At 36.2% G+C, this 27,213-nt stretch overlaps 1 protein-coding gene across 5 annotated transcripts; it reads left to right on the top strand.

The window, feature by feature from the left end:
- Window positions 1–1,322: 1,322 nt before the first annotated feature.
- Window positions 1,323–24,339, top strand: Uch (Ubiquitin carboxyl-terminal hydrolase). 5 transcript variants are annotated; one of them, XM_089102221.1, is made up of 3 exons: window positions 1,323–1,405; window positions 15,515–15,945; window positions 22,739–24,339. In XM_089102221.1, the coding sequence occupies exons 2-3, from the start codon at window positions 15,541–15,543 to the stop codon at window positions 22,997–22,999; spliced, it is 666 nt and encodes a 221-aa protein (XP_088958347.1). In that variant the 5' UTR covers window positions 1,323–1,405; window positions 15,515–15,540; the 3' UTR covers window positions 23,000–24,339. The 5 variants fall into 5 exon arrangements, with proteins under 5 accessions (XP_088958347.1, XP_088958348.1, XP_088958349.1 ...); XM_089102222.1 differs by having other exon boundaries at window positions 1,326–1,415; XM_089102223.1 differs by having other exon boundaries at window positions 1,379–1,429.
- The last annotated feature ends 2,874 nt before the right edge of the window (window positions 24,340–27,213 follow it).

The raw sequence follows: 27,213 nt of genomic DNA, 5'->3' as shown, positions 1-27,213 counted from the left end.
TCAAAATTTTGATTGCATGTGTTTGGGGAAATTATGGGCTTCAGAGGGGGTTAGTTGCCCTCCAATTATTTTAAACTAGTAATTAAAAATACTTTTTCCACAAAATAAGTTTTTCGAAGAAAAGTAAAGAACTCCATTAAACAAAAAATAAGCAACAATAAAATCAAATAATCTACTAAGCGGGAAACTACCACAAATCAGCATCGATAAATAAATGAAACCCAAGACGAACAGAAATTACAATAAATAACCGAGTCAAACTGAAAACGAGTAGAAATTAACATAAGTTGGGCTCAAAACCCTATGGCTTCTCAAGGACAAAACAAAATTTGTACTTTACTTACCCCCCCGGGGGGGGGGGGGGGGGTATATATATATAGTACTTCTATAAAGTACATCTTCAACCGTTTGGTTACATCTTCCTAGCAGGTAAGTAAGCGCCCATCTTTATGTTTTTCAAAAGGGCAATAGTGTAGCTGAACTGGATCGACTTGTTTTTGTTTACTGTCCCCGTGACTGGCGGCCTGTTTAGTAATTCCTCTCCAGCTATCACATACCGACCGTTTCCCCTTTTTAAATAATTTAACAAAAACACCATTTTCTATTCACTAGTTACTCCCCTGTCAGTCCATATTTTAGCCAGAAGCTAAACAAGGGGTTCTCTCGTTACCTTTTTTTCCATAATGATTTAAAACATGTTTTTCAAAGAAAGGTAAAGGGCTCCATTAAACCAAAAATGAGCAGAAATAAAGTCGAATAATCTTTTAACCATAAAAATACCACAAATCATCATCAATAGATAAATGAAACCTGAAACGTACATAAAATTACAAAAAGTAACCGATTCAAGCTAAAAACGAACAAGAATTAATATGAGAAAAGCAAATAACCCCCATGCCTTCTCAAGACCAGAACATAATTTTAGTATATTTGGTAATTAGTTTCAACAATTATTCCGAAATACGCTGAAGTCAGTGAATTTTAGCTTCCTCAATAAATTCTACATTTAGTCTACATCCAAAACTATTCGAGAGCAAAATTTTAAATTAAATTGAACAATTAATGGGGAGTTGTAGAAAACATCCTTTAAGTTATTCCATCACTGAAAAACAACACAAGAGTAAATCACGAAAGCTTTAAAGAAGGTTAAAGATGAGGTAGGGTTGAAAGGTTTGCCTAGCACAGCTTGCTTGTTGTATCACCTGGTATCTTATGTGGCAATAATTCTGTGAGCACGACACGTACTAGAAATTTGATCACCTGCCTTCGTATTTCTGACTAATTGGTGTATTTTTTTTATTTATCTAGTAGATCTTAAAAATCAATTTCACAATGCTGGCGGGAATCTGAGAAGTAAATTTCAAAAGCCCCGCCAAAAGCCCCACAAAGGATTTACTTAGCATAGGTAAGCAAAAGTAAGTGTAAAAGGGTAAGTTATTTTTTGTTATAATAATAAAATTCGATGATTTAAATCGTATCATTTGTTTTCATTAGCTGTATATTAGGCTAGTAGGTAAATATATACCAAATCATATTATTGACTTACGCATAAAGTGAATAGGCCTATACCACTGGACGCCTTTTTTTATGCTGATTACGAATATAATAATTATTTCTATCGGAAATGAATTTCAGCTCCCCCCTATATATGCCAATTCAGGGTAGGCCTATATATTTCTACATAAGGGTGGGTGGGTGTTGGTAAAGTTTAAGCTTTTCTCCCATTTACATCAGAAACCAAATTTGCCCCCACCCCCCCTAGTGTAGAAATATATACCCTGAATTGGCATATATAGGGGGAACTGAAATTCATTTCCGATAGAAATGATTATTATATTTGTAATCAGCATTAAAAAGGTAGGCTATTGAGGGGTATATTCACTTTATGTGTAAGTCAATAATATGATTTGGTGGATATTTACTGGCTAGTAGCCTAGGCTACTCTAATTGACCAATTTTCAAATGAACCAAGATTGAAGCCTAACACATGGCAAAATGAATGAGAAAATATATAGGCCTAGCCTAATGTGGGCTATATATTTGCACATTAGAGGGTGGAAGGGTAACACAGTGGAATTAAACTCAAAATAGGTTAAAAAAAATTCTACATATTATGAAGTAAGAATTGCTTTTAATAGCCTATGTTTCCTTCTCAACAACCCCAATTATGACTGTTCTGCTTAGTAGCTGGGCCTAAACACTATAAAAGACAATCATAGAGTATATATACTTTGGGCTATGTATTTGCACATTAGCATAGGGGGGTAAAGTGATGTACTTTTAGGAATAATAGCCTGGCCTAAGTAACTATTTTAGAATTGTTCAATGTCAGTTTTCAAAGTTTGGTAAATTTCTACCAAATCATATTATTGACTTATGAATAAAGTGAATATACCAATCAATGCCTTTTTTTATGCTCTTTCCAAATATAGTAATCATTTTTGTCAGGAATGAATTTTACCCCCACACCTATATGCCAATTCAGGGTATATATTTTCACATTAGGGGGTAGGGGTAAAGTTTAAACTTACCTTCCATTTACATCAGAAATAAAATTTGCCCCCCCCCCTAATGTGCAAATATATATGATTATTATATTTGGAAAGAGCATAAAAAAGGAATCAAGTGGTATATTCACTTTATTTGTAAGTCAATAATACGATTTGGTAAAAATTTACCCAAAGTTTTATATTGTTTCCTATTGGAAAAGCTGCTATTTCTGTTTTGAAAACAGTACTTAAAAGGAATAGGCTAGGCCAAGTTGATGTACCCATTAGTTGCAGGTCATCCCTTAATAGCCTTCCATCTTATTGCAAGTTATTCATAAATTATCAGTTATCTAGTTTAGGCCTACTTGGTTGTTTGGATAGCTTCAAGGCACAATTCTAGGCTAATTCCTCCCGGGGGGGGGGAGCTTAGCCAAACACTGTAAGGCAGAGTTACCCAATGTCCTCCTTTTTTAACCTTTATCCTTCCTTCTTTTAGAAAAGTTTATATTTGTCCTCCTTTTTGTGTATAACTAATGCAAGATACTTACATAATCATGATTCCCCATCTGAACAGTAAATAGTAGTAAAAATGTATTTTCTTAATTTAGATGTTTACAGCTACCCCTTCTACCATGATTTTAGTGATTAACCAATGCAAGACACTTACACAACCTTTCTTTCTCCATCAGGATTCACATCAAAAAATTCTCCATCAGGAGAATTCTTTCAAAAAATTCAAAAAATTCTTTCAAAAATTCTCCATCAGGACACAAGGCCAACTCCTTTCTTCAAATTTATTTAATGGCTGACAAGCAGCAAGACATTCATGGATATTTTGGAGTCCATTGAAAATAATACTTAAAATAAATTTAGCTTACATCAGATAGGCAAAGATAATGAACCCATTAGTTGCAGGCCACCTATTGATGCCATTTATTGTAAGTTATTCATAAATTATCAGTAACCTAGTTTAGGTGTACTTGTTTTTTTGGATAGCTATAAGGCAGGATTCTAGGCTAATTTACCCAGTGGGAAGGGGGGGGGGGCTTATTCAGACACTGTAAGGCAGGTTTGGTCCCTTCTTTTAGAAAAGTTTGGATTTGCCCTCCTTTTTGTTTTCAATCAATGGAAGACACTTACACTGCCATGATTCCCCATCAAAACACTAAATAGTTGCAAAAATGTATGTTTTTAAGTAAGATGTGTACCACTTTGCTCATTAGGACAGGGCATTTTTGTTGCAGGATATTTAGAAAACAAATCTATAGAGAGCAGGGCTACACTTAAGTCCTGCACTAGCAATACTGAGCTAAACTATGTTCTGTTAACAGTATCAGAAATAGAGTTTGTTTTGGTTTCCTAAATGAAATCTATTTGGATTGGAGTTATACTAGTCAAGAATTATTTCAAACAAAAGTCTTGGATATGATTAACTGATTTGGGCCAGGTTCAAATACTTTGGTACTCTGAGTATTAACTTGTGCTTTTGTCTTTTTATAGAATTAAATGTGTTGGTTGTATTTTTTATTTTTGAAATTAACCTATTAGAAAATGCCAAGAATACCAAATGTCCTCTTTATCTTTGAACAGATGTTCTCTTTTGGATATTTGGGATGGTTACACCAGGTGTATGGTTACTTATACAACAGAAATGAAATAGGAAACAAAAAACAAAGTTAGATTTGCCAAACTTATTCTTTCCAAATATAATCCTTACTGATGTTACAATTGCACCTCAGCCCCCTCCTGCCCCCATAATGAAGCCTAATATAGCTACAGGCTATATCACAATAGCAGGACTGCCACAGGTTCAATAAGTCAAAAATAGGGACTTTTTTTGGCAGAAAAGGGCACCTTCTGGACACCAAAAAAGAGACCTTGTCCGGCTGTTATTTACCATATAAATGAAATAATCAAAATCATACTTGATGTTTACACCAATTCAATTTTATTTTATTTGAATAAAACATAACACAAACATCAATAACAATAAAGATCCTAGAATATAACTTTTTAAGGACCAAAAAAAAGAAAAAAAAAGTTAAAGTAAAACTTAAAAAAAAAAAAGAAAAAAAAATGGGTAATCAGAGCAAATTTTTTAAAAATGGAAAGATTAAATTATATTATAAAGTTTTGTTACATTTTTATACAACTTGCAGAAACTTGTGGCAAGTTCAACACTGGAGGGAATTTTGTTCCATTGAATAATAGATTTGTAAATGAGAGATTGCTGGGCAGCACTTGAAATGTATTTAGGAATTTTAAAGGCTCTATTGGATGAACGGAGACAGTGGGCTTCCAAATTATTAATATTATAATAGTTTAGTAGTTGAGGTGGAAGATTATTGTGGAAAGCAGAGTAAGCAAGCGATAAGTTTAGTTTTTGTATGATTTGATCAAGTGGAGCTATGCCAAAATCTGAATACAAATCACGGGTTGGATATAGACGGGGAAGCGGAAAAACTGCTTTAATGGCATGGTTTTGGGCAAATTTGAGTTTTTTAGTGAAGGACCATTTTGTATTTCCCCAAACTGATCTGCAATAAGAAAGGTAAGGAAAAATAAAGCAATAATAGAGGGTAACTAGGATGTCAGGAGGAAGAAAATAATTCACATGGTTAATCATAGCTACTTGTCTCAAAATTATTGCTGTTATGTAAGAAATATGATTAGAGAATGACAAGCATGAGCCAATAAATACACCAAGAAACTTGGCAACCTCCACTTGTGGGAGGATTTTGGAGGAGTACCTGAGACCAAGAGCAGGTTGAATAACGTCTTTGTTGTAGGGGGTTCTGAATAATACTATTTGACTTTTTTTTGCTATTAATGGTCATGTTATTTGTAAGGCACCACACCTGGACTCTGTTCAGAAGGACTTGGGCAGAGGTTATTGCCAATGGTAGATTGGTGCCAGTGATGAAGAAGTTGCTGTCATCAGCAAATAATACAGGATACACTGAAGGGCCCTGGTCTATAACAAGATCATTGATATATAAGAGAAATAAAATAGGGCCTAGAACAGAGCCTTGCAGGACACCCCTCCAAACAGGTAAGGGCTGAGAGTATACTCCACCCAGGCTCACACTCTGTACCCTTCCAGATAGATAAGAATCAAACCCAGAGAGAGGAACACCACAAATACCATAACTATTTAATTTACTTATTAAAATACTATGATTGACCATGTCAAAGACCTTAGAAAAATCCAAAAATAAGCCCAATACAGTTTTTTTAAGGTTGAGTTGTGAGCGTATGAACTGTGTGGCGTCAATTAGAGCATGAGAAGTTGAGAATTTCAGCCTAAAGCCATATTGGTGAGAAGAAATCAAGGATACGGAGTGCTGACTTTCAAACAGAAAGGGAGACAGACGTCTGAAGATGATTCTCTCAAGCACTTTGGATATAACAGGAAGAATTGAGATTGGACGATAATTACCTATCTCAGTTGGATCTCCCTTTTTAAGAACTGGAATAACAATTGCTGACTTTAGTAAATCAGGAAAAACTCTGTGGATTAAAGATAGGTTGGCAATATGCTTGATGGGCTCATAAACAAAAGGAGATATTGTCTTCAGGAGCTTATTACTTAATCCAAGACAGTCAGGAGTAAAACTATTAGGGAGAGAACCAATGATTTGAAGTACCTCATTGCTATCAGTTGGGCAAAAAAACATGGATCTAAAATTGAAGCAAGGGAGTACAGCCTGTGAGGAGGAGCAGGAGTCAGTATGAGGAACATTAGAAAAATAATTATTAAATGCATCAGGTGCTTGTAAAGGGTCAATTAATCTACCATTTGTGTCTTTAAGGCGAATAGGTAAAGACTTTGATTTTCTATTTTTTGAAAGTATATCATTAATGGTGGACCAAATCTTTTTTAGGTTTCCTTTGCAATTGAGAATTTTTGCATAATAATAATTTTTCTTGGCTTCACGGATGAGTTTAGTGTATAAGTTTTTATAATATTTATAATTTGAAAGTTCAATATCACTACTGGTCTTACAGGCTAACTTATATAATTTGTTTTTACAATATGAGGAGACAATGAGGCTATGTGACATCCAGGGGCATATAGGGATATTTTTCCGGTTATGTGTACAAATAGGAAAAGTCGAATGGATAATCTCACTTAGCCTGCGCAAAACCATTTTTGGCAGAATTTTCCTCTTGACAATTTAAAACATCAGACCAGTCAGTGGTTCTTAGGCAATTGATAAAATGGTTTATATTTGCAGAGCTGTAATTTCGAGTAGGTGTTGGGATATTAATTCTAGAGCGTAGAGGTAGTGGTTGCAAAGGTAGTGACAAGTAAATAGGAAAATGGTCTGACAGATCCGAAAATATTATATTTGATGACAGGTCATTTCCCAGGGAAGTGGATACAAAAATGTTGTCAATTAATGTTGAAGTTGATCACACAGGATCAACTCTACTGGGAAAAAAAATTGTGGGTAGAAGACCACTCGTGGTTACCGATTAAAAAAAAAGTGTCAGATTCAATATTTTTACCAACATTGAGTAGGTTGCAATTAAAGTCCCCAAGAACTATTGCCTTTTTATGGGGTAGGTTAATAAAATTGGAAAAATCATCAAACAAATTACAAAAACATGAGGTCGGAAGTGGAGGAGGTTTATAAGATAAGGAGAGTATATAGGAATTTTGGCCGATAACTATGTTAACAATTATTGAATAAATACATCTGAGATTTAGTTGTGTAGAGAAAATAGATTTGCACTCTGATAGCCTGGTAAAATTTACATTCAAACGGATGTAAAGTGAGATACCACCAGAACACTTTGTCAATCTCCTGGGCATATGGATTATTTGGTAACCAGGGAGTAAAAAATCACTAGTGTCATCATTATTGGAAAGCCATGTCTCTGTTAATCCTATTACATCAAAATGGCAGACACCATTAAATGAAATTAAATCTTTAAACTTGAGCCACTTATCCCAGATGCTTTTGATGTTGAAACAAAGAACATTAAGGGAATTATTATTTACTAGTTTTGGCTTCACATTGGTAGCAAAATCGAAAATATCAAGGTATCTACTACTAGCAATTTTTAGGGTAACAGGGGGGCTGCTTATAAGGTTGGCATGCTGATTATCATCTAAATCGGGATAATTAAAAGCAATGTTATTAGAAAGGGATCTATTAGTTAAAAACGAAAAGTCACACATTAATTAGTCGTTGGGCATTCTGATTGTGACTTTATCAGCCTATGTTGGCTTGAAACACTCAATTTGAATTTCTGCTTCAGAAACTATGGTCTCGCCGAAGTGGGTTTTTTCCAAATTCTTCAGAATAATGCATTTCAACTGATTGGGTAACTCTAATTGGGAGATGAGCATAGAGGTAACTGTAAAGCTGGCTAATTTAAAGTACACATTTGATTCATCTTCCAAAGCATTTGGAGAAACTGTGTGAAATCTATGGGGAGTAATTCCAGGTAGCTTTGTTGGTCTTGATGTCTTTCCTTGTGCAGGATTTTCCAAAAGGGGGTTCTTCAGGATTTTTTTGGGGGCACTTGCTATCAAGGGGAACCATGGATTAGTTTTATCTCAGATGAGATTATCCTAAAAATTTTCAACACTAGGGGAAGCATTGGGAACTCTTGGCGTCCTGGGGGCTGCTGGTTGCCTGGGGCCTGTTGGTGGTCCAAGGGCTGTTGGTTGCCTGGGGCCTGTTGGGGGAGGGGGGGCCCTTGGTGTCCTTGGGACTTGCATTGCTACAAAAGGGATTGGAATTTGTTGCTCTTTTGCTATTTTTAGTATCTCTGCCCTTTGTTTATATTTGGAACAGTTTCCTTAATCTAGGGACTTGTGTTTGCCGTTACAATTAGAACATATTGTGTCAAGTTGACAGTTTGACTCATTATGGTTCTTGCATAGGCAAATCTTACAAATGTTGGAATCCTCTCTACACTATTTATCTGAGTGCCCAAGCTTCAGACATTTTGTACATTGTAATGGGTTTTCTCTGTAAGCCTTGAATGATTTTTGTTGGCCAAGGAGGAACACTTTGTCAATATTAACTTGTCCTTGAAGCTCAAACAACACAGTTTTAAAGCTTGATACCTAAAGTCTCTAGTGTTCATACCAAAGGTATGGAAACTAGAGTCCAGAATGCATTTACCTTTTTTGTTCATCAATACTTACATCAGGTCTGAATATAGAAACGATTTGGGGACATTTTAGAGGACTAACTTTGTTTGTATCGGACTTGGGGACCACAGATGGGCTGTGACAACATTTTCAACACTTTTTAGCTCCATTACCTTTTTCACTGATGTGGGATCGTTTAAAAGGATATCTAGGGATCCTGATCTGTTTACATTCATATTAAAGTTGCAACAAATGGTCTTGAAGAGGGAAACTTGCAACTTTGGTAGATCACGGTTGGTAAACAAGCAATTATCAGATTGGGGAACTAGTTGAATAATTACTGGGGAATCGGCTGGATTTCTTGAAGAGTTGTTCGTGGTATTGGTTTGATGTATTATTGCTGAATCTGGTGGACTTTTTGTCCTCTGTCTTCTACGCTTAGCCGAGTTTACTATCTTAAAGCCTTTTTCATCTTTTTCAGTATCAGTTGTTGAGGCTGATGGACATTGGGTGGCATCCATGTTTAGGGTAAGAATATTCTTCAGAGAGATCACTGGTACATTTTCAGTTGTAGGGGGGGTTTTAACAAGGACTTTTAAAGATGGTTGAAATGGTGACTTACTCATATCCCTATCAGGAGGTTGTTTTAGAGGCTCCTTCTTTCCAAACATTTGAGCCATTCAAAATCACAAATTGGAACACTACTTTGAAATTGTCAGTTGCCAAGAAATTTAAATGTTCACTATTTTAACAAAGTTAAATAGATTAATGGGTCACCTTAAGTCAAAGTATCCACAAGTCTTATCCAAGACAGAAATTATTCACGTTTTGTTCACAGGTCAGGTTGCAAAATTGCAGGTTTTCAGATTATAAATAATTCACAAGAGAAGTTTTATCAAAAACTTGAATTAATCACGTTTTTGTATACAGGTTCGGTTGCGAAAATACAGGTATCCAGATTATGAATAAATCACAGGAGAAGTGTCTGCTCTGAACTCTCAATCTATCCCTTCAAAATTTGAAATAGCCAGGATAGTCAGCAACAATCACCTGTAGCCTCATGTTCTGGAATGACAGCAGTAATATCAAGATGAGTTGATGTAAATAATATCATGGAAAGCTGATGGCTTATCTTACCATGTTGATCTTCTCAAGTTTCTTTTTTTCTTCCTCTTGACTTTCAACTTTGAAGGTAAAAAAATTCAAAAAATGTATGCAAAACTACTTCAGTTAATGACCAGAAAATCATTCAAAGACTGCAACATTTAAAAATCACTTTTTTTTTTTTTTTTTTTTTTTTTCTTTGGTTCCTGTAGACTCCTTTAGAAACACAGTTATCAGGAACTGCTTTTTGCTTTCTGTTCCAAAAGAAAAATTTTAAGACTGCGAATTACTGATTGACTCAAAAGGCAATAACAGTTGCTACTTTGGATTTCTTTTAGTTGAGTATCTTTTAAATTGTTTTTTATTTTTGGTTACTATGGGCTGAGAATTGTTCTTTACAAGGTTGCAGCTACTGATGCAACAGTAATATAAGGATCAGATACATAAGGGTTTGACATCAATGGCTACATTGATGAATTTATTAGTCCATGAAGAGCCAACTGAGAAAAAATTCCAATCCTCTGGTAATCCATATCTAAAAAAACAAAGAAGCCCATCAGTTTAAGTGACTCCAGAGGCCAAGGGAATCGAACCTTTTCATCCATCATTTTCAGTGAGACTTGAATGCTGTAGCCATAAAATTATTCTGCAGTCTTCAGGACACTAAAGGTCCATATCACACTAAAAAGGCTTCTTACCTGGAGTATTGACATGGTTTAATCTTGCAAAAAGAGACTTGAGAGCTGTTTAAGGGAGCTTCTCTAGTTTTAAGCACTTTTAGGGACCAAGTGGCATCCCTGCAATATTTGCTGATTTTGTGGATTTGCTATTATTTTTGCTTTTTACTCATTGATATTCAAAATATAGAATAAAGTCAGTTTTAAAAACTGATTGCATATAGCCTTCTATGTCTGGCCTCTTTAGGAGGGCTGGCATTCAATTGAGATGCCAGTGATTATTTTATTTATTACATCTAATTTTTAATTTCCTTAAAGCAGATATCATTAGTTGACTACCTACCAGCAACTTAAAAGAACTGGTTGAACTTGCATATAGAACAAAAATTGGATAGGTAAAAAATGTGATGTACCATTCAATGCTCTTTACCTCTTGAATTAAGGTCAAGAGCATTGAATGGAAATCAAATGGTACATTGCTTTTTTTGCCTATTTAATTCTTGTCCTATATGCAAGTTTAACCAGTTCTTTTAAGTTGCTGATAGGTAGTCAACTAATAATATCTGCTTTATGGAAATTAAATGGGAATAGTGTTTATGAAGAAATTTTAGATTTTATCTCCAGTATGCAGAATTTAGAATGGAATTACGTCCTGGAATTTAGTATACTTTAAGTCAAAGTGCCTTTATTGGAAGTAAAGACAATCCTTTTGTAGCCTGTGGCTAAAATGTAGTCTTATGACTTAAGCTAGGCAGCAATGAATCATTTTAGTCATCTTTCATTGGAAATGCTGGTATATTTCTATTTTAGCAGCTTTTTGTTACCTGAAAGAGTTCTGACGGCCATACCAAAAAAATGATTGACTACATCATCATGTCACAGAGATGGAGGTCTTCAATCAGTAACTGCAGGACGTATAGGGGAGCTGAGATTGGCAACACTGACCATCACCTTGTTGTTGCTAACATGCGCCTAAGGCTCAAAGCCCATCGCTCAGAACCAAGACCAGCCAAGATTGATGTCTCTTGCCTCTGCGATCAGAAGATACAGTTGAAATATGCCATTGATGTCTCGAACCGCTTCGACGCACTCCTGCCATTTGAAAGCTGTGAAAACGCATGGCTCTCATTCAAAAAGAATGTCCTGGAATCAGTGACAGCAAATGTTGGTCGGAAAAAGCATGCTAATAAAGCGTGGATTCAGTCAGATAGGCTTGACGTCATACAATAGAGACGCCAGGCGAGGTTACTCGGTGACATGCTAACCTATAGAAGCCTTAATGGGGTCTGCAACAAACTGATACAGCGAGACAAGAAACTGTTTGTGGAAAGGAAGGCACACGAGCTAGAGGGTGCAGCCAAGAAAGGTGACGTTGGCAGTCTCTATAAGCATCTCTGTGATCTAACAGGAGACATAGCCCCCTCGGTTGTATGTGTTGTCTCTGTGGATGGTCAGCCGCTCAGTGACAAAGCTGCCCAGGTCAGTCAATGGAAAGACCACTTCTCAGGCCTCCTCAACGCTGAAGCCGCAACGCAGATTGACCAGGAACTCATCAGCCTAGCCACCAGCACCCAGGAACTGCTGACAAGTGACACAGAAACTCCTTTCACGTCATCAGAAATCTACACAGCAGTAAAACGTTTGAAAAACAACAAAGCGGCAGGCATATGTGGAATATGTGCTTAGCTCTTTAAGTATGCCGGACCAGTGATGCTACTTTGGCTCCATATGCTGTTTTCTGTGGTTTGGCGCACAGAATGGATCCCGAAGGACTGGCGAGCAGGTATAATCCTGCCCTTATGGAAGAGAAAGGGGAACAAGAGCATCTGTTCAAACTACAGAGGCATAATGCTACTTTCAGTGCCTGGAAAGCTCTTTTCTATGACCCTGCTGGATAGATGCACGAGCATCCTCAGAAGAAAGAGGAGAGTCCAGCAGGAGGGGTTTATGCCCAGGAGATCCACTGTCAAAAAAATCTTTACCATGCGCCAGTTAATTGAGAAGACAAAGGAATTAAGGAGGAAAGCATATGTAGCCTTTGTGGACTTCAAGGCTGCGTTTGACTTGGTGGATTGAATCTCGCTCTGGCTGATACTTCGATCAACTGGTCTACCAGACAAATACTGCAAGTTGTTTGAAAAGCTTTACAAAGAGACCGTGGGTTGCATCCAAGTCAACGGGAAACGGAGCACGACATTTGGCAGCAAAACCAGTGTACGCCAAGGGTGTGCCGCCGCCCCGGAACTGTTCAATTGCGTGATAGACCATGTTATGACACGAACAACAAATCGCCCGCCCTTTGGTCTGTAGTTTGGAAATCGCGTTCTGATGGACGCTGACTAAGCAGATGATCTTGGTCTCGTTGCTGACTCAATCGACCAGTTGACTGACGCTCTGGAAGTCCTACAGGAAGAGGCAGCAAAAGTGGGGCTGAAAATAAACTGGCTTAAGACGAAGATAATTGCAATTGAGCCCCCAAGCCCAGTCTCGCCCCCTGAGAACATAATTGTTTGCGGAGCTCCTGTTGAAGTTGTAAAGAACTTCACTTATCTTGGCTCCGTGCTGTCTAATGAAGGCTCTATAGAGGAAGAGGTGTGCAGCCGAGTTTCAAAAGCCTCATCTATCGTCAGAAGGCTCAACAATCTCTGGAGAATGCCGCATATATCTAGGCGCACGAAGATGCCAATTTATAATGCATCCGTAAGCTTGGTCCTCCTGTATGCGGCGGAAACCTGGCTTCTCAAATCAACAATCCTCAGCACGATCGACGCCGGCAAGATGAAACAGCTCCATCAGATTAAGGGACTCCGATAGGATAATTGTATAAGCAACGTAAGGTTGCTCGCACTCACCTCCCAAGTGCCATTCTCCGTCCAAATAGCGCACCGTACTCTCAGATGGTTCGGACACCTACGTATGCCGACGACAACCCCAGCCCAAATAGTCTACAATTTTGACGCTAAAGCTAATGGATAGCCTCACCCGACGGGCAGACCTCAGACAAGGTGGAAGGAGAGCCTCAACAAATTCCTTGAGATAGCTAATATCGCTGTCAAAGAGGCCCCACTAATAGCACTAGACTGGTCAGCGTGGAGGAGCAGAGTTACGACGCTCTCTACACCACCCCCCAACATGGCAGGAGCCTTAGGTCAAGTAAGTCAAAGAGTTCTAAAGCTAAGTAAGTATAACTTTCAGAAAGGGATTTACAGTAGGGTTGCCTATAACAGAAACAGTAAAAAAATAGAAATGCTAAAAAAAAAAAATAGAAATTCTTGTTCTGTTGTTACTTGAAAAATAACTGTTTTCAACAATAACTCGTTTTTTTTAGCTTCCTTTTCTGTTAGGCAAAGGTGAATATTTATTGATATAGATTAATAGACAAGACCAACCTCATAAGTATAATTATTGTAATCCTATTGAACCAAGTTTGATCATCAAAATGAATTTCTTGTAAAAACAATCAAAATAATCTTGCAACCCTGTAGAACTTTTCAGACTAACACATACACCACTTTGGAAAAAACGCCACTTTTCTTTGGCACAATCTTTTTTACTGCTTAGGGATAATGTCTCCACAGAATCAGGACAGCATCATGGATTACTATGTCACAGCTCAGGCACTGCAATAATATCTCCCACTTAAAGCCACTTAATTAGATAGTAAAAATCAGTTCTGGAGATGATGAAAAATGTGGTGATGAGAATTGACACTTGTTAAATTTGCAATAAAGGTTGCTCATTAAAAATTGAGTTTGAGGCCATTCCCCAAGGATTTTTGTTGTTTTTATTTACACTGATGTTAACCTTGTTGCTTTATTCAAATATTAAGACAAATTTCTGATACAAACAAACTACTTATTTTGTGCTGCACAGCTTTAAATTCACCTCTGATAATCTTTTTTGCTTGTTTATTTAGATGTACTTTTCTTGGCAATCAAAATCCAATTAAAGATGTTTCTGACCCATCCTGACCTTGGATATGTTTCAAACCAGGGGGTAAAAATTAGGGTTGCATGAATCACCTGCAACAGAGTAAATATTTGGTTTGTTTTATAAATAGATATAAAATTGTCATTTTCGATTATAAAGCTGAAAAGTCTAAAACACATTAAGCTGAAAAAGTGGTATAGTTTGAAGTTAGTTTCAACTTTTTCACTCTTAACTAAGCCCTAAAAGAATCAAAAATGTAAATACACAAAACCATCATTAAGGAATAAATCTTAAAATCCTATAATTTTTAACTTGGCTAATTTAAATTTAAGGTTTGTCTTGATTTTGTAGTATTTTGATTTGTTTAATAACTATTTTTGGCTTTTTTTCTTTTTGGAAAAAAAGGTTTCTCTTTTGATTTTTTTTCGGTTTCCTGGGAAAAAATGAGAAAAACCAGTTTGAAAAATTCGATTTTTTTTTTGAAAGATCATCTATTAAAAAATTTATTTTCTGGCATTTTTTGTTGGAGAGTAAAGTCTGTTTTCATAGCATGGTAAAATTTACATAGCAGTAGATTTAGATTAACTTTAAAAAGAGCTCTAGAATTTTAATTTTCCGTTTGAATGAGCTTCTTTAGAATTTTCAAGGACCATTAAAAAAAAGAAAAAAACATGCTTCTGTGATCTTTCTTCTGAAAAAAAAACAGAAAAAATACAAAATTCTGTATTTTTGTAGATTGGTGCTTGAAAACTCTGCAACAGGGTTCTCATTTATGCTGAACATGACGGTGTATTTTTCATTAAGATTAGGTTGTTTGGTCTTTTTTTAAATAGAGCAAATTTTCTCAGGCTCATAACTTTTGATGGGTAACTTTAAACTCCAATGATTATTTCATATTCAGACATTATAAAAATTGGATTCTTTTACTATTATCTTAAATTACCTTAAATTGTACTTGCTAGCAATAGGACAATTCCTGTGTCCGCCAGCTTCAATGAGGATAGATAGGCATCCCAAATGGTCCTCTGTGGGGTCCCAAACGGATATATTTATGGTTATCAAAATTTCGTTTTTTAGAGTATTGGTTACTACTAGCCATATGACTGCTTACTTAAAACTTGTTACCATGGACTGTTTTATGGTTCCAAAGCTATAATAAGCCAATAAATTCGACTATAAATATTTTCTAAAATTAATTCCAGGTTTACAAAAACATTGAAGCTCCAAAATGGTTTCCTGGATACCACTTGAATCAAACCCTGAATCAATGAATTTATTCCTCCAGCAAGCTGGAGTCCCTCAAGACTGGAAGATAGTTGATGTTTTTAGCCTTGACAAAGACATGCTGTCTTTTGTTCCAAAACCAGTTTTAGCATTGATCCTTCTATTTCCTGTGGGGAATGGAAAGGCTGAAGGTGGTGACCCATCAGTAAAAAATGTTTACTTTATGAAGCAGCTTGTCAACAATGCATGTGGAACAATTGCTTTGCTGCATGCTGTGGGAAATAGTCCAATTCAGTTGAATGAGGGACTACTAAAGTTGTTTTTTGAATCAAATAAAGACAAAGACCCTATGGAAAGAGGCAAAAGCCTATTGAGTGAAGGAGGCGAACTTGCAAAAAACATGGCGCAGGTATTTTTTTTTTTTTGTTTTTTATATGTGAGACAGTTAACTTGGGACACATTAAATGTAACAATCTAGCTAGCCTATAATGTGTTCCAACTTCTCTTTTTATTTACTTTTTCATATATTTTCTCTGTAGCATCTTAAATGCCACAGTAAAAGCAAGAATCCCTCAAATTTGCTAAAAGAAAGACAATTTTAGGCATCCTTGTTGTTGTTTTTACTATGGTAGACTTCCTTGTCCCATTGATGTGCACATCTGCATCCCTTGGGAAAGGGAATAGAGGATATGTTATCAGAAGTGAAGGGTCAGAAATACAAAATCAGCCCTGCCCTTATCGATTCTGCTTACACAGCTTTCAGGATATCATATAAATTGTTAATACAAAGCAGTCCCAATAAACATAGTCTTGGAAAACTTTTGGTAACTTCTAAGCTGCATAAAAGCACACTATTTCTTATTGTAGGGATATCAATTGAATTTTGTCTATTTTTTGTACCCATGGCTGCTATGAGTACTGTGTGGTCATTAATACAGTCTATTATCTGTCAATGACTTTAGAAATAAACACCTAAAACATTTAATGATGTAACTTCTATGATAAAATACATATTATACTTTAATATATCATGGTTGCAGCATTAGATGCAACCTAATAAAGAATGGACTCTAGCCCATAGTTTAACAAAAAATGTATTTTGAAAAAAAAAACTGTCTGCAACTTGACTGAAGAAACTTTGCAATACCTTATATTTGAATGCACTGCAAGTAGCCTACTCCTGGAATTTATAAACTGCATACCCTATCCCAAAATCTTTAACTTCCACCAGGTATTAACCTGATTATGGATGTTCCCTTACCAGCTTTCATTGAAAAGAAGTTTTACAGAGAGGCAATTGATGTATTAGTGAATTTAGATGTTCTTTGAGTGAGTGACTTTTTCCGAAGTATCGTAAATCTAAAGAAGATGGGTCGACAAGCAGAAGAAGGGGAGGGTCCTGTCGCAAGAGCCATAGGGGTACCTGCCGAGTTTATTCTTAAATTACTGAGAAATGGTAGCACAACCCTACGCTTCCCTTGTTTGGCCCTTATGAAAAAGCCAAATTAGTTCTCCCCCCATGGAAGAATATAAATTCAATGCCATGGAGGAGAATCCACCAACTTTGAAGCCAGAAAGACATCAAATGATGGAGTCCAAGGTATTTCTAACGAAGAAGAAGAAAAGTGCAGTTGGAAGCCGAAAGGAGCCCGTTTAGGATTCCAGGTGCTTTTTTAAGAAGAAGAAGACTTTCAAGTGTGGAGGAATTGTCGTTTGAAACTGATTCCACAATGGTAACTGTTATTTCAGCTAATGTTAATGGTAAAAGTTTGTTGTGAAAGCAAATTTATGGGAATAGGTATCTTAATTGTTGGTCCTATGAAGCCATCCTGGTGTCACATTTAGAAATGATGCCTTCAAGAGTATCAGGGAATTTTGCCTCTTGGGAATTAATTAAATGTTAATCTTTCTTGAAGTGCCTGTATTGGTCTTATTCACTCTTCCTGCGTTAGAGAACTAGAAAAATTGCTGCACCCCAAAAGCATTTCTCTTCCCCACATGCGTCATTTGGGACAGGAAAGGAAAGTTACCCCCCCCCCCATAATTTGTAGTTTAATAAGTATGCCTAGCAATCAAGGCCGTATCCAGGGGGGTTACCTGGTTTGAACCCCCCCCCCCCGAAATTTTTGACCGAGTCGAAAATTAGTCAAACCTAGGTAAAAATCAGTAAAATTAGTCGAAAACTGAGTCAAAAATTAGTACCTCCCCCCCCCCCTGAAAAAAAATCCCGGATCCGCCCTTGCTAGCAATGATAATTGGTATGAAGTTTGTTTATGTGTTGCCAGATTCAGTTATTGTCAAAACATAAATTCGGACTAGTTTAAGAGATAGGCTACAATGTAAATTAGATTTTTATTAAATTTACATCAGTATAGCAAAAACTAAAATAGCGCTAGCTTGTTTGAGCTGATGATAAGGTACAGTAAGTTTAAAAATAAACATGCCATGCACGCCTGGCGCGGAAACAGGACTCTCAAATTAATTTTGTGTTTTTTTTATGTGTTTGTATTGTTTATTATGTATTGTGTAATGTTTTTGCAATTAACTAAGTAGCGTCTTTGCTAAAAAGTAACTTATCTTGCTTGTTACTTGAAGAAAAATATGTTATCAAAGACTTAGGGTAGGCCTACGCCACCTTTAATTTTTACTGTTTAGTATTCAGTGCCTAATATGAAATAGTTTCCCCAAAGAGTTTTGAGGCAGCTTAAAGACGTATTTAGGTTTGTATTATTCGCAAATTTTCCGGAGGAGGGTCCCCAGAAACCCAATCATGACGCTGTAATCACATCTGTGCTCCTCCCAGCTTATTCATTCCTCTTTGCAAGACCTATCATAAAAGAGGTGTTTCTATATTGTGCTAGGACTAAAAAAATTATTATGATCCCCCCCTCCCCCCAGACGATAGAGTGTAAGGTTTGTCGTATAAACTGCAACCCCTCCAAAGACTAATTACTTCATTTAAGGGGGGGACTCAGTTTAATTTCAATGGCTTTGTATAATTTTTATTGGGTATGTTCAAGATGGCACATATGGGTCGAAAAAAGAATATCAGCAGTCACAAAGAATGGTAATCTCAGTGATTGTTTATTTTACTAAGATTGGTGATCCTCATTTGATTCATCCCATGAAAAGTATGGTTTATATTTGTATCTGGTGTGTCGTTGTGTATATGTGTATCTTGTGTATCTGGTGTGTGTATCATATGGGTCGAAAAAAGAATATCAGCAGTCACAAAGAATGGTAATCTCAGTGATTGTTTATTTTACTAAGATTGGTGATCCTCATTTGATTCATCCCATGAAAAGTATGATTTATATTTGTATCTGGTGTGTCGTTGTGTATATGTGTATCTGGTATGTGTATCAAGCTACTGCCCTGCCCCCATAAGTGTCCTACTCTATGGAAATTTCAAGGTTTAACAGATGCTAACTATACTCTCAACAGATTATAAGTTAAAATTAGAGCGAAGTTTGAGGGCTGTGTGTGTGTGTGTGTGGGGGGGGGCTTAAAAATAGTTAAATACGATTTATGTTTGTTCAAGGTTTGTGTTTCACTTTTACTTAAAAAATCTTTTTTTAAGTTTAATTTCTGTCCGTTTTTATTGTCAGAATCAAGGCCTTGTTAAAGTCAATTACCATGCTAAAGTTTAAAATTTGTATATCAGTGCTTTGAAAACCAAAAAAAAAAAAAAACTGAAAACCTCGATTTTAAATAAGGATGGGAGGTGGACTGAAATGCGACAAGTGATCTACAAGGTTGTGTTTTCTTGTTTTCATGTGGGGTAAGGGGTTATTGGGTCAATATTGCTTCTGGGGATGCCCCCCAACCCTTCCATGTTTTTCCAGGTAAATATGTTGATTTGATCTTTAGGTTCACACTAAAAACAAATTCTAGAATGAGATGGGAGCTATCAACCCCTCAACATCCAAATTCCACAATTAGACCAACTATATTGATGCAAATGAAGGGATGTTATGGGGTATATCCCCCTTCATATGATCTGAAGGGTGTCGTACGAAAAGTCGGGAAATGTGGCTCCTAACATTGCACTCTTTAAGCCTCCAGGTACTCTTTCCTCTTTACAAGAGATCCACTGACTTCCCCCCATTAGTTGACTTGAAACTATGCTACGCTGTATAAGCCATGGTAATACTGTATATGCGTACTATGTTATAATCTTTCACTTTGTATGGACAGTCCTGAGGTATGGACGATATCAATTTTTAATGCAAAAACAATAAATCTGTTTCGCATTAGGGACGCTCATTTGAAATTTTTGGACATTGCAGATACTATGATGAAAAAGTAGACTCTTATTCTTGATTTGAATCAGGCTTTGTTTTTTTGTTCTGATAATTGTTATTTTCTCTTTTGGTTGTTGATGTTGTTGTTGTTAGAAGTTTATGTTCCTGTCTTGTATTTTCTTTCCATTATTCCACAGTATGTTGCATTTATTTGTGCTTTTTGTGGGTCATACATGAGGAAAATAGACAAACCTATCTAGGGGTGAATGGGCAACCATGAGGCAATGGGGCTTCTGAAACCGAGAGGGAATGTATATAGTATTTCTGTTGTTCTAAACTAACTAGGAATCTCAGAAATGTTGCTCAATTGTATTTTGGTCCATCATTTTGTTTTGCACCACAAAATTGTAAACAAAACCAGTTTGCTGGAGCACAGTCTCTTTTGTTACTTAAGAAGGGCACTAGATCTTCTGAATTTGTAGGATTTTTTCAATCAATGGTTAGACGCAAATATTCTGAAAAAAAAAACAGTCGTCATGGACGTTGGCAAGAGGGGGTCAGGGGGGAAATGGTTTCCTGGGAAACAAGAAGACATAAAAATGGAAAATAAGAAATAGTTTTACTTACATATTGGTAACCCCTCTGACCTCTGCTCCTGGTAGTGCCCCTCCCTACCCCCCCGAGAAATTTCTCGGCGTGACTCATGGCATCTGTGACCAAAGTACTAATGAAAAAATTCTGCATTCAGGAGCTCAGAATTTCTGGTATAGAATTCTTGGGCATGCTGGATTTGATTATTTAATTTTCACCAATATCCCTCCCCTCTTTGGGGTGTCCGCTTTCTCTTTCTCAACATATGCAAATGTCCTTATGCTTATAACTTGAATAGGTAAATTGATCAATTTTACGCATTTGGGATCATCAGATAAAGCAAATATTGTTGAAAAATTTCAGTTTTTCAGGGTTTTGGTTTATATTGTCGCGGGTTATCTCAAGTTCCCCACTTCTTAGTAAATGTTTAAAAATGTAATATCCTTCAGATTTGTTACAAAAAGGGTAAATTTTATCAAATATATAAGTGTTTATTTTCCAATGCACTCAAAATTTGAATTTCTGTGTGCATTGTTGTTGTTGTTTGTTTGATGCACTCCTGGGCAGGTTGCCCACTGTGCAAGTCTTCTCGATTTTACTAGAGCCTTTCAGGGTGAAAGGTGTTCCACGTCAAATTTCAGCCGTCCAAACTGTCGTTCTGTCATTATCAGGGGGTCAAACAATTTAAATAGACATCTGGCTTTTGCCACTGTGGTTAGAGAGGGGTTTTGAAGAATCTCAAGGAAAAATGTATTAAATCAATGGCAAGCTATATTCAGCCCCATCTCATGATGTCACATTTGAGCCTCCAAATTCAAACACAACTGGCTGATATGATAATTTAAACCGATGAGCTGGACTTGCAATATATACACGTACGCATACATATACATACCATTGATGTAGAATTAATATACATATAAAATAATGTAGAATAATATTGATTTCTGCAATTATTAATACATATCACAGCACTAAGTGTAGCTTAGTATCTACAATAAAACAACCTAATACTTCCACAGATTTTTTTTCCTAGCCCACGGTGGTGCCTATGCATGACCCAGGATACTTATGAGTGTAAATGCACCAAAATACTTTAGGCAAGCTTTTTTCAGTGGCAGTCTCCGTGTCTCAGACTTTTTACAATACATTAAAATATGCCTAACATTCTCTTCCAAATTGCAGACCTCACATAATGAAGAATCTACTAACTTCCATTTAAATGGAACACCCCTAATTCGAGCATGACCTGTTATGAGCCTGAATGTACTGATAGCCAGGAGTCTGACTGGGTGGCATAGATCAGGAGATGGGGTGCCATAATCATACAATTCAAGGATCTGGTTCTGAGATCTTTGAAAGAAACCCTCTGTCTCCTTTTCCTTAAAGACTTATCATAAAAAAAAAATCACTGAGTACTGACATACTAAATTCTCCCCATACCTAGCACCCCATTTTGCTAGCTTTTCTGCCTGAACATGTCTGTGTGCATTTCTACAGTTCAATTTTATATTCTTGCTCTTCTGTAAGATTGTTGAATAGAGAGGTCTAATCGGAATTTGATCAGTTTGTTCAATGTTAATTAATCATTATTCAAATATTTAAGATAATTTCTTAAACCATATTGACCTACCATAGTGTAAGAAAAGGAAAACGATCAAAAATGGGGTTTTTAAGGTCAAACAAAATTAATGAATAAATAAACAAAGCGAATGTTTCGAGAAGATAACCGCCTCTCTTCTTTAGCGCGAAACGAAATAATATATTCAAGGAAAGTGCCGAAGAAAAACCAGCAAAACAAACGCGGAAAGTGAATGTGAAAAAAACAAAAAACCAATGAAAGATAGATAAAATTGTATAAAAGCAGAAAAATTTATAAGAATTAAAACCAAATACCTAACAACCATACAGTGAGTCATTCGCTAATATCTTCGATTTGCACAAAAACCCCATTTTTGATCGTTTCCTTTTCTTACATCAAATATTTAAATTAAATATAACAGCTGGAAAATATGATAAACTCAAATAATTTATAAAATAAACTAGGAAATTTTAATTGATTATGATTGAAATTTATCAATTTCACTGAGTGAAATTTATCATAAGTCAAATTAATTGTTAGGTTCAATAATTTATAAAATTCTCATAATATAGAAGAAATTTTTAATAATTTCTGTAAATTGATAGTTTAATTGAATAGTTTCTGTAAATTAATAAAATAAAGAAATTAATTTATGAATCAAATTAACTCAGTAGTCAGTTTTATGATCCAATCGTCCATGAAAAGATCCTTAATTATACCTTTTTAACTTTATAAATATTAGTAAAATAGAACTCAAATTTAAGTTCAAATAATTATGTTCCCAGATTCATGAAGCTTGTGCAAGAGGAGGACAAACCCAAGCCCCTGATCCAAACACACCTACCCCTCTTCATTTTGTGGCTATAGTTAAAAAAGATGGCGCTATTTACGAATTAGATGGAAGAAAAGATGGACCAATAAAGCATGGTGAAACTACAGACGAAACATTCCTGGAAGATGCAGCAGATGTATGCAAGAAGTTTATTGCGGAGTTGCCTAATAGTTTGGATTTTAATGTAGTTGCTCTTACTAGGTCCCAAGAGTAAACCACTTATTCTGAGAAAAAAAGAGCATGTATTGTATGAAGTTCAGCCGAAAGGTCAGCTATAACTATAGTAATATGTGGTATATTGAATTTTCGTGATAATAGTTAGTAGAATTTGGGTAATCTGAAGTTAGGAGCTTTAGGCTGAACTGGACTAGAACGTTTATGTTATAGGCTAACGTATAATAGATCGTAAGTGTTATGCTGGTGATAAATATGCTCGTTTCTATTTTTTTTTAGCTCCGTAGGGGACAGTCAGATCCCCTCCGTGCAAATAGCAACTCTTACAAATACGAGCCCTTTTTGAGTTATTTCTTAAATAAACAAAATTCAAAAATGTGGTGGGAGAGGGGGTACTTTGGAACTGGTAGACCTTTCCCCGCTAATGCAGGCATGAAATATGCTAATATCATGCAAATGTGGTCAAGCAGGTTTAGAATAGCTAAAAATTTTATACTTACTATTTTGCCAAAGATCAATGAACACGAATAGAAAAATATTTACAAACAAATCAAATATTGAATATCCTTGTTCATGAAGATTTAAATTGGCGCCTTTGACACATAGAAAACTCTTCATTTCCGATCAGTAAGTAGCAGAGTCGTTCGAGGGGGAGGGCAGCTGTCGTGGGCACCATGGCTGGAGGTTGCCCACTTTGATTAAATTTTTCACTTTTGTTTGGCTTTTTTGTTGAATCGGAAGGGGGATGCAGTAATTATTTTTTCTAAGTACAACACCCTGGGAACGGCTCTGGTAAGTAGTAATGAGCATTTCTTGAACCATAAGGCCTATTCTACACCTCACAATTATTTTATGATTTCACTTTACGTTGCTTGTGACAAGATGAAATACTATGGCGAATCTCAATCATATTTTACGAACATTTGATTTGGTTCCGTAAGAATATTTCAGTTTTATGCCCAAAAACGGGAATAAAAGTCGAAAAACATCCATGCGTGTGAGATACTAAAAAAAAACGTTACTTCGACTAAATTAGCTTGGAAAAACTCTAATTTAAAACCAAAAATCAACTGATCTGAGTGTCAGGCTTTTTGCGTTCAGTAGGTTCAAGAAAAAGTGATTGATGGCACGAATTCTTTTCTGCATTATTTTTTTTTCTTTGCATTAAACACTAAATTATTACACAGAACCGTGGATGCTGGAGAAAATCGAGGGCATTTTATAACGTCATAATATAGTAGAATTTGTGAATCTGAAATTAGGAGCTTTAGACTTAACAGAACTGATTCATGATATAGGCTAACATATTGTAAAGTGTGTATTATTGTAATATGCGAGTGTAAGCGTGATGCTGTAAGTAAATATACCCGTTTCACTTTCTCTTTGTCTTCATATGTTTTTTACAATTTGTTTATTTATTCTTTCAACTGATAGAGGGACTGCGGTAATTCAAAAAGCATTAAGTGACCTTTTAAACGGAAATTTGTAGCCTACAGTCTTAAAGCAATTACATTCCATCGATTATTTCAATCCGTTTTCCCATATCGTAATTGGTCCTTGAGGTGCTTAGAATTCCCAGTTTATATATGATCTCCTTTCACAGAGGAAAGTCTCCAGAGGATGCTTATATAAACACTGTTTTGCTGCACCTCTGATGTTTAAAATATTTCTGCGTCTAAACCTTTGCTTATAATTAAGTTTAAAAAAAGCCAGAAACTCATTTTTTCAGAAGTATCTTCGTTCTTTTCAGTTTTTCTTGTAAATGTATGTCTTTTAGCTAGCATCTTTTGTTGTTTTTTTTAGCATATAGCATCCTCAGTCGTTCTTGGGATACCGCTGAGATGCCTTATTGGGAATTAGCATAAATACAGTGCATTTTGATTTAATCTTAAGGCAACATTTAGTTTTTAGACATAATGGGCTAATGGGAGGGTGGGCGTGGGAGGGGATTAGTTGCCCTCCAATCACTTTTGGATATTAAAATGAGCATTAGCCCTTTCTATTTTCAATCGAATGAACCCTTTTCGAAGTTCCTAAGACAACTCCTTCGATACGAAGTGCCCTGGTATAAACAAAAAAAAAAAAGAAAAAATAATAATACATTGTACCCACATCGATCTGTACTATAAAAATTTCAAGCCTTCCAATCACTTTCAACTATTAAAAAGGGCACAAACCATTTCAATTTCTAATCGAATGAGCTCTTTTTGAGTTTCTACGACAACGCTTTCTATATAAACCTTATATGCCCTCAGGGCATAACTTACAACCCTTGCCCTGAGGGCTGTGGGGGGGTTGTCATCCTCAAAGACATAATTTCCGGAACTTCCAACTCCGTTGAACAAAATGGCTACCTGAAAATTTTGATTGGATGTGTTTGGGGAAATGGTGGGCGTGAGAGGAGCGTTAGTTGCTCTCCAATCACTTTAAACTATTAAAACAGGCACTAGCCCTTTCAATTTCTAATCGAATGAGTCCTTTTGAAGTTTCTGTTACAGCGATTTCAATAAAAACCTTATATGATCCCAGGGCATAACTTACAACCTTTGCCCTGAGTGCTGGGGGGGGGGGTGTCATCCTCAAAGACATAATTTCCAGAACTTTCAAGGGTTAGTTCCCCTCCAATCACTTCCGACCATTAAAAAGGGCAATAGGCCTTTCAATTTCCAATCGAAATGAGGCCTTTGGAAGTTTCTACGACAACGCTTTCTATAAACCCATTATATGCCCGAAGGCATAACTTACAACCCTTAACCTGAGGGCTGTGAGGGGGTTGCCATCCTCAAAGATATAATTTCCGGACCTTTTAACTACGTTGAACAAAATGGCTATCTAAAAAATTTTATTGGATGTGAGAGGGGGGTTATCTGCCCTAAAATGACTCGACTATTAAAAAGGACAATAGCCCTTTGAATTTCGAATCGAATGAGCCCTTTTCAAGTTTCTACGACAAAGCTTCAATAAAAAACTTATATGGCCCCAGGGCATAACTTACACCCCTTACTCTGGGGACTGTGGGGGGTTTGTCATCCTCTTAGATATAATTTCCGGATCTTTCAACTACTTTGACAAAATGGCTCTCAAAATTTTGATTGGATGTGTTGTGTGAAATGGTGGGTGTGAGAGGGGGGTTTGTTCCCCTCCAATTACTTTCGACTATTAAAAAGGGCACTCGCCATTTCAATTTCCAATCAAATGAGCTCTTTTTGAAGTTTCTACGACAACGCTTTCAATAAAAAACCTTATATGCTCCCAGGGCATAACTTACAACCCTTGCCCTGAGGGCTGTGTGGGGGTTGTCATCCTCGAAGAACTAATTTTCGGACTTTTTAGCTACATTGAACAAAATGTCTATTTCAAAATATTTATAGTATCTATTTGGGGAAACGGTGCGCGTGAGAGGGGGGCTAGTTGACGTCCAATCACTTTCGACTATTACAAAGGGCACTAGCCCTTTGAATTTCCAATAAAATCAGCCCTTTTTGAAGTTTCTACGACAAAGCTTTCTATAAAAACCATATAAGTCCTCAGGGCATAACTTACAATCCTTGCCTTGAGGGTTGTGGGGGAGTGTCCTCCTCAAAAAAATTATTTCTATCTGGAAAGCAACTATTCTGAACAAAATGGCTATCTCAAAATTTTAATTGGATGTGTTTGGGGAAATGGTGGGCATGGAAGGGGTGTTAGTTGCCTTCCAATCACATTTGGCTATTAAAAAGGGCACAAGAGACTCCAATTTTCAATCGAATAAGCCCTTCTCGAAGTTTCTACGACAACTCCTTCGATACGAAGTGTCCTGGACTAAGACCAAGAAACCAAAAAATAAATAATACATTGTGCCCACATCGTTCTTTACTTAGGCAGCGCTATTTTGCTGCCTATGATTATTTATTTAATATTAACTATTATTAGCATTTATGTAATTCTTTTTGTTTAGAGGGAGGGGGAAGGGTGTTTCTCATGTAACTAATCAAATCCGTCACCAAGATGTTGCCTTCTAATTTTAGCGTTATTGCCAGGATCATGGCTCCAAACAATGTTTCAGGCGCCTCTTTACTCTTCTTCAAATTTTCGCAACCACCCTTAAATTCTTTGATTTGTTTTATTTATCTTATTTTCACTTTAATCTTCTGTTAATTTATGTTGGCTTTCAACTGTTTGATTTTTGTTTTTATGGTGTATTTAGAGGGATTTTTTTTTCTTTAATAATAATAATACGCAATTTATTTAAAAAAAAAACAACAGAAAAACTGT

Source organism: Artemia sp. Qi Xiang Cuo, chromosome 16 (genome assembly GCF_049724085.1).
Source record: "Artemia sp. Qi Xiang Cuo chromosome 16, ASM4972408v1, whole genome shotgun sequence".
In the NCBI taxonomy this organism is placed as follows: domain Eukaryota; kingdom Metazoa; phylum Arthropoda; class Branchiopoda; order Anostraca; family Artemiidae; genus Artemia; species Artemia sp. Qi Xiang Cuo.
The sequence above is the reverse complement of the archived record's forward strand: the minus strand, read 5'-3'. Positions and strand labels throughout refer to the sequence as shown.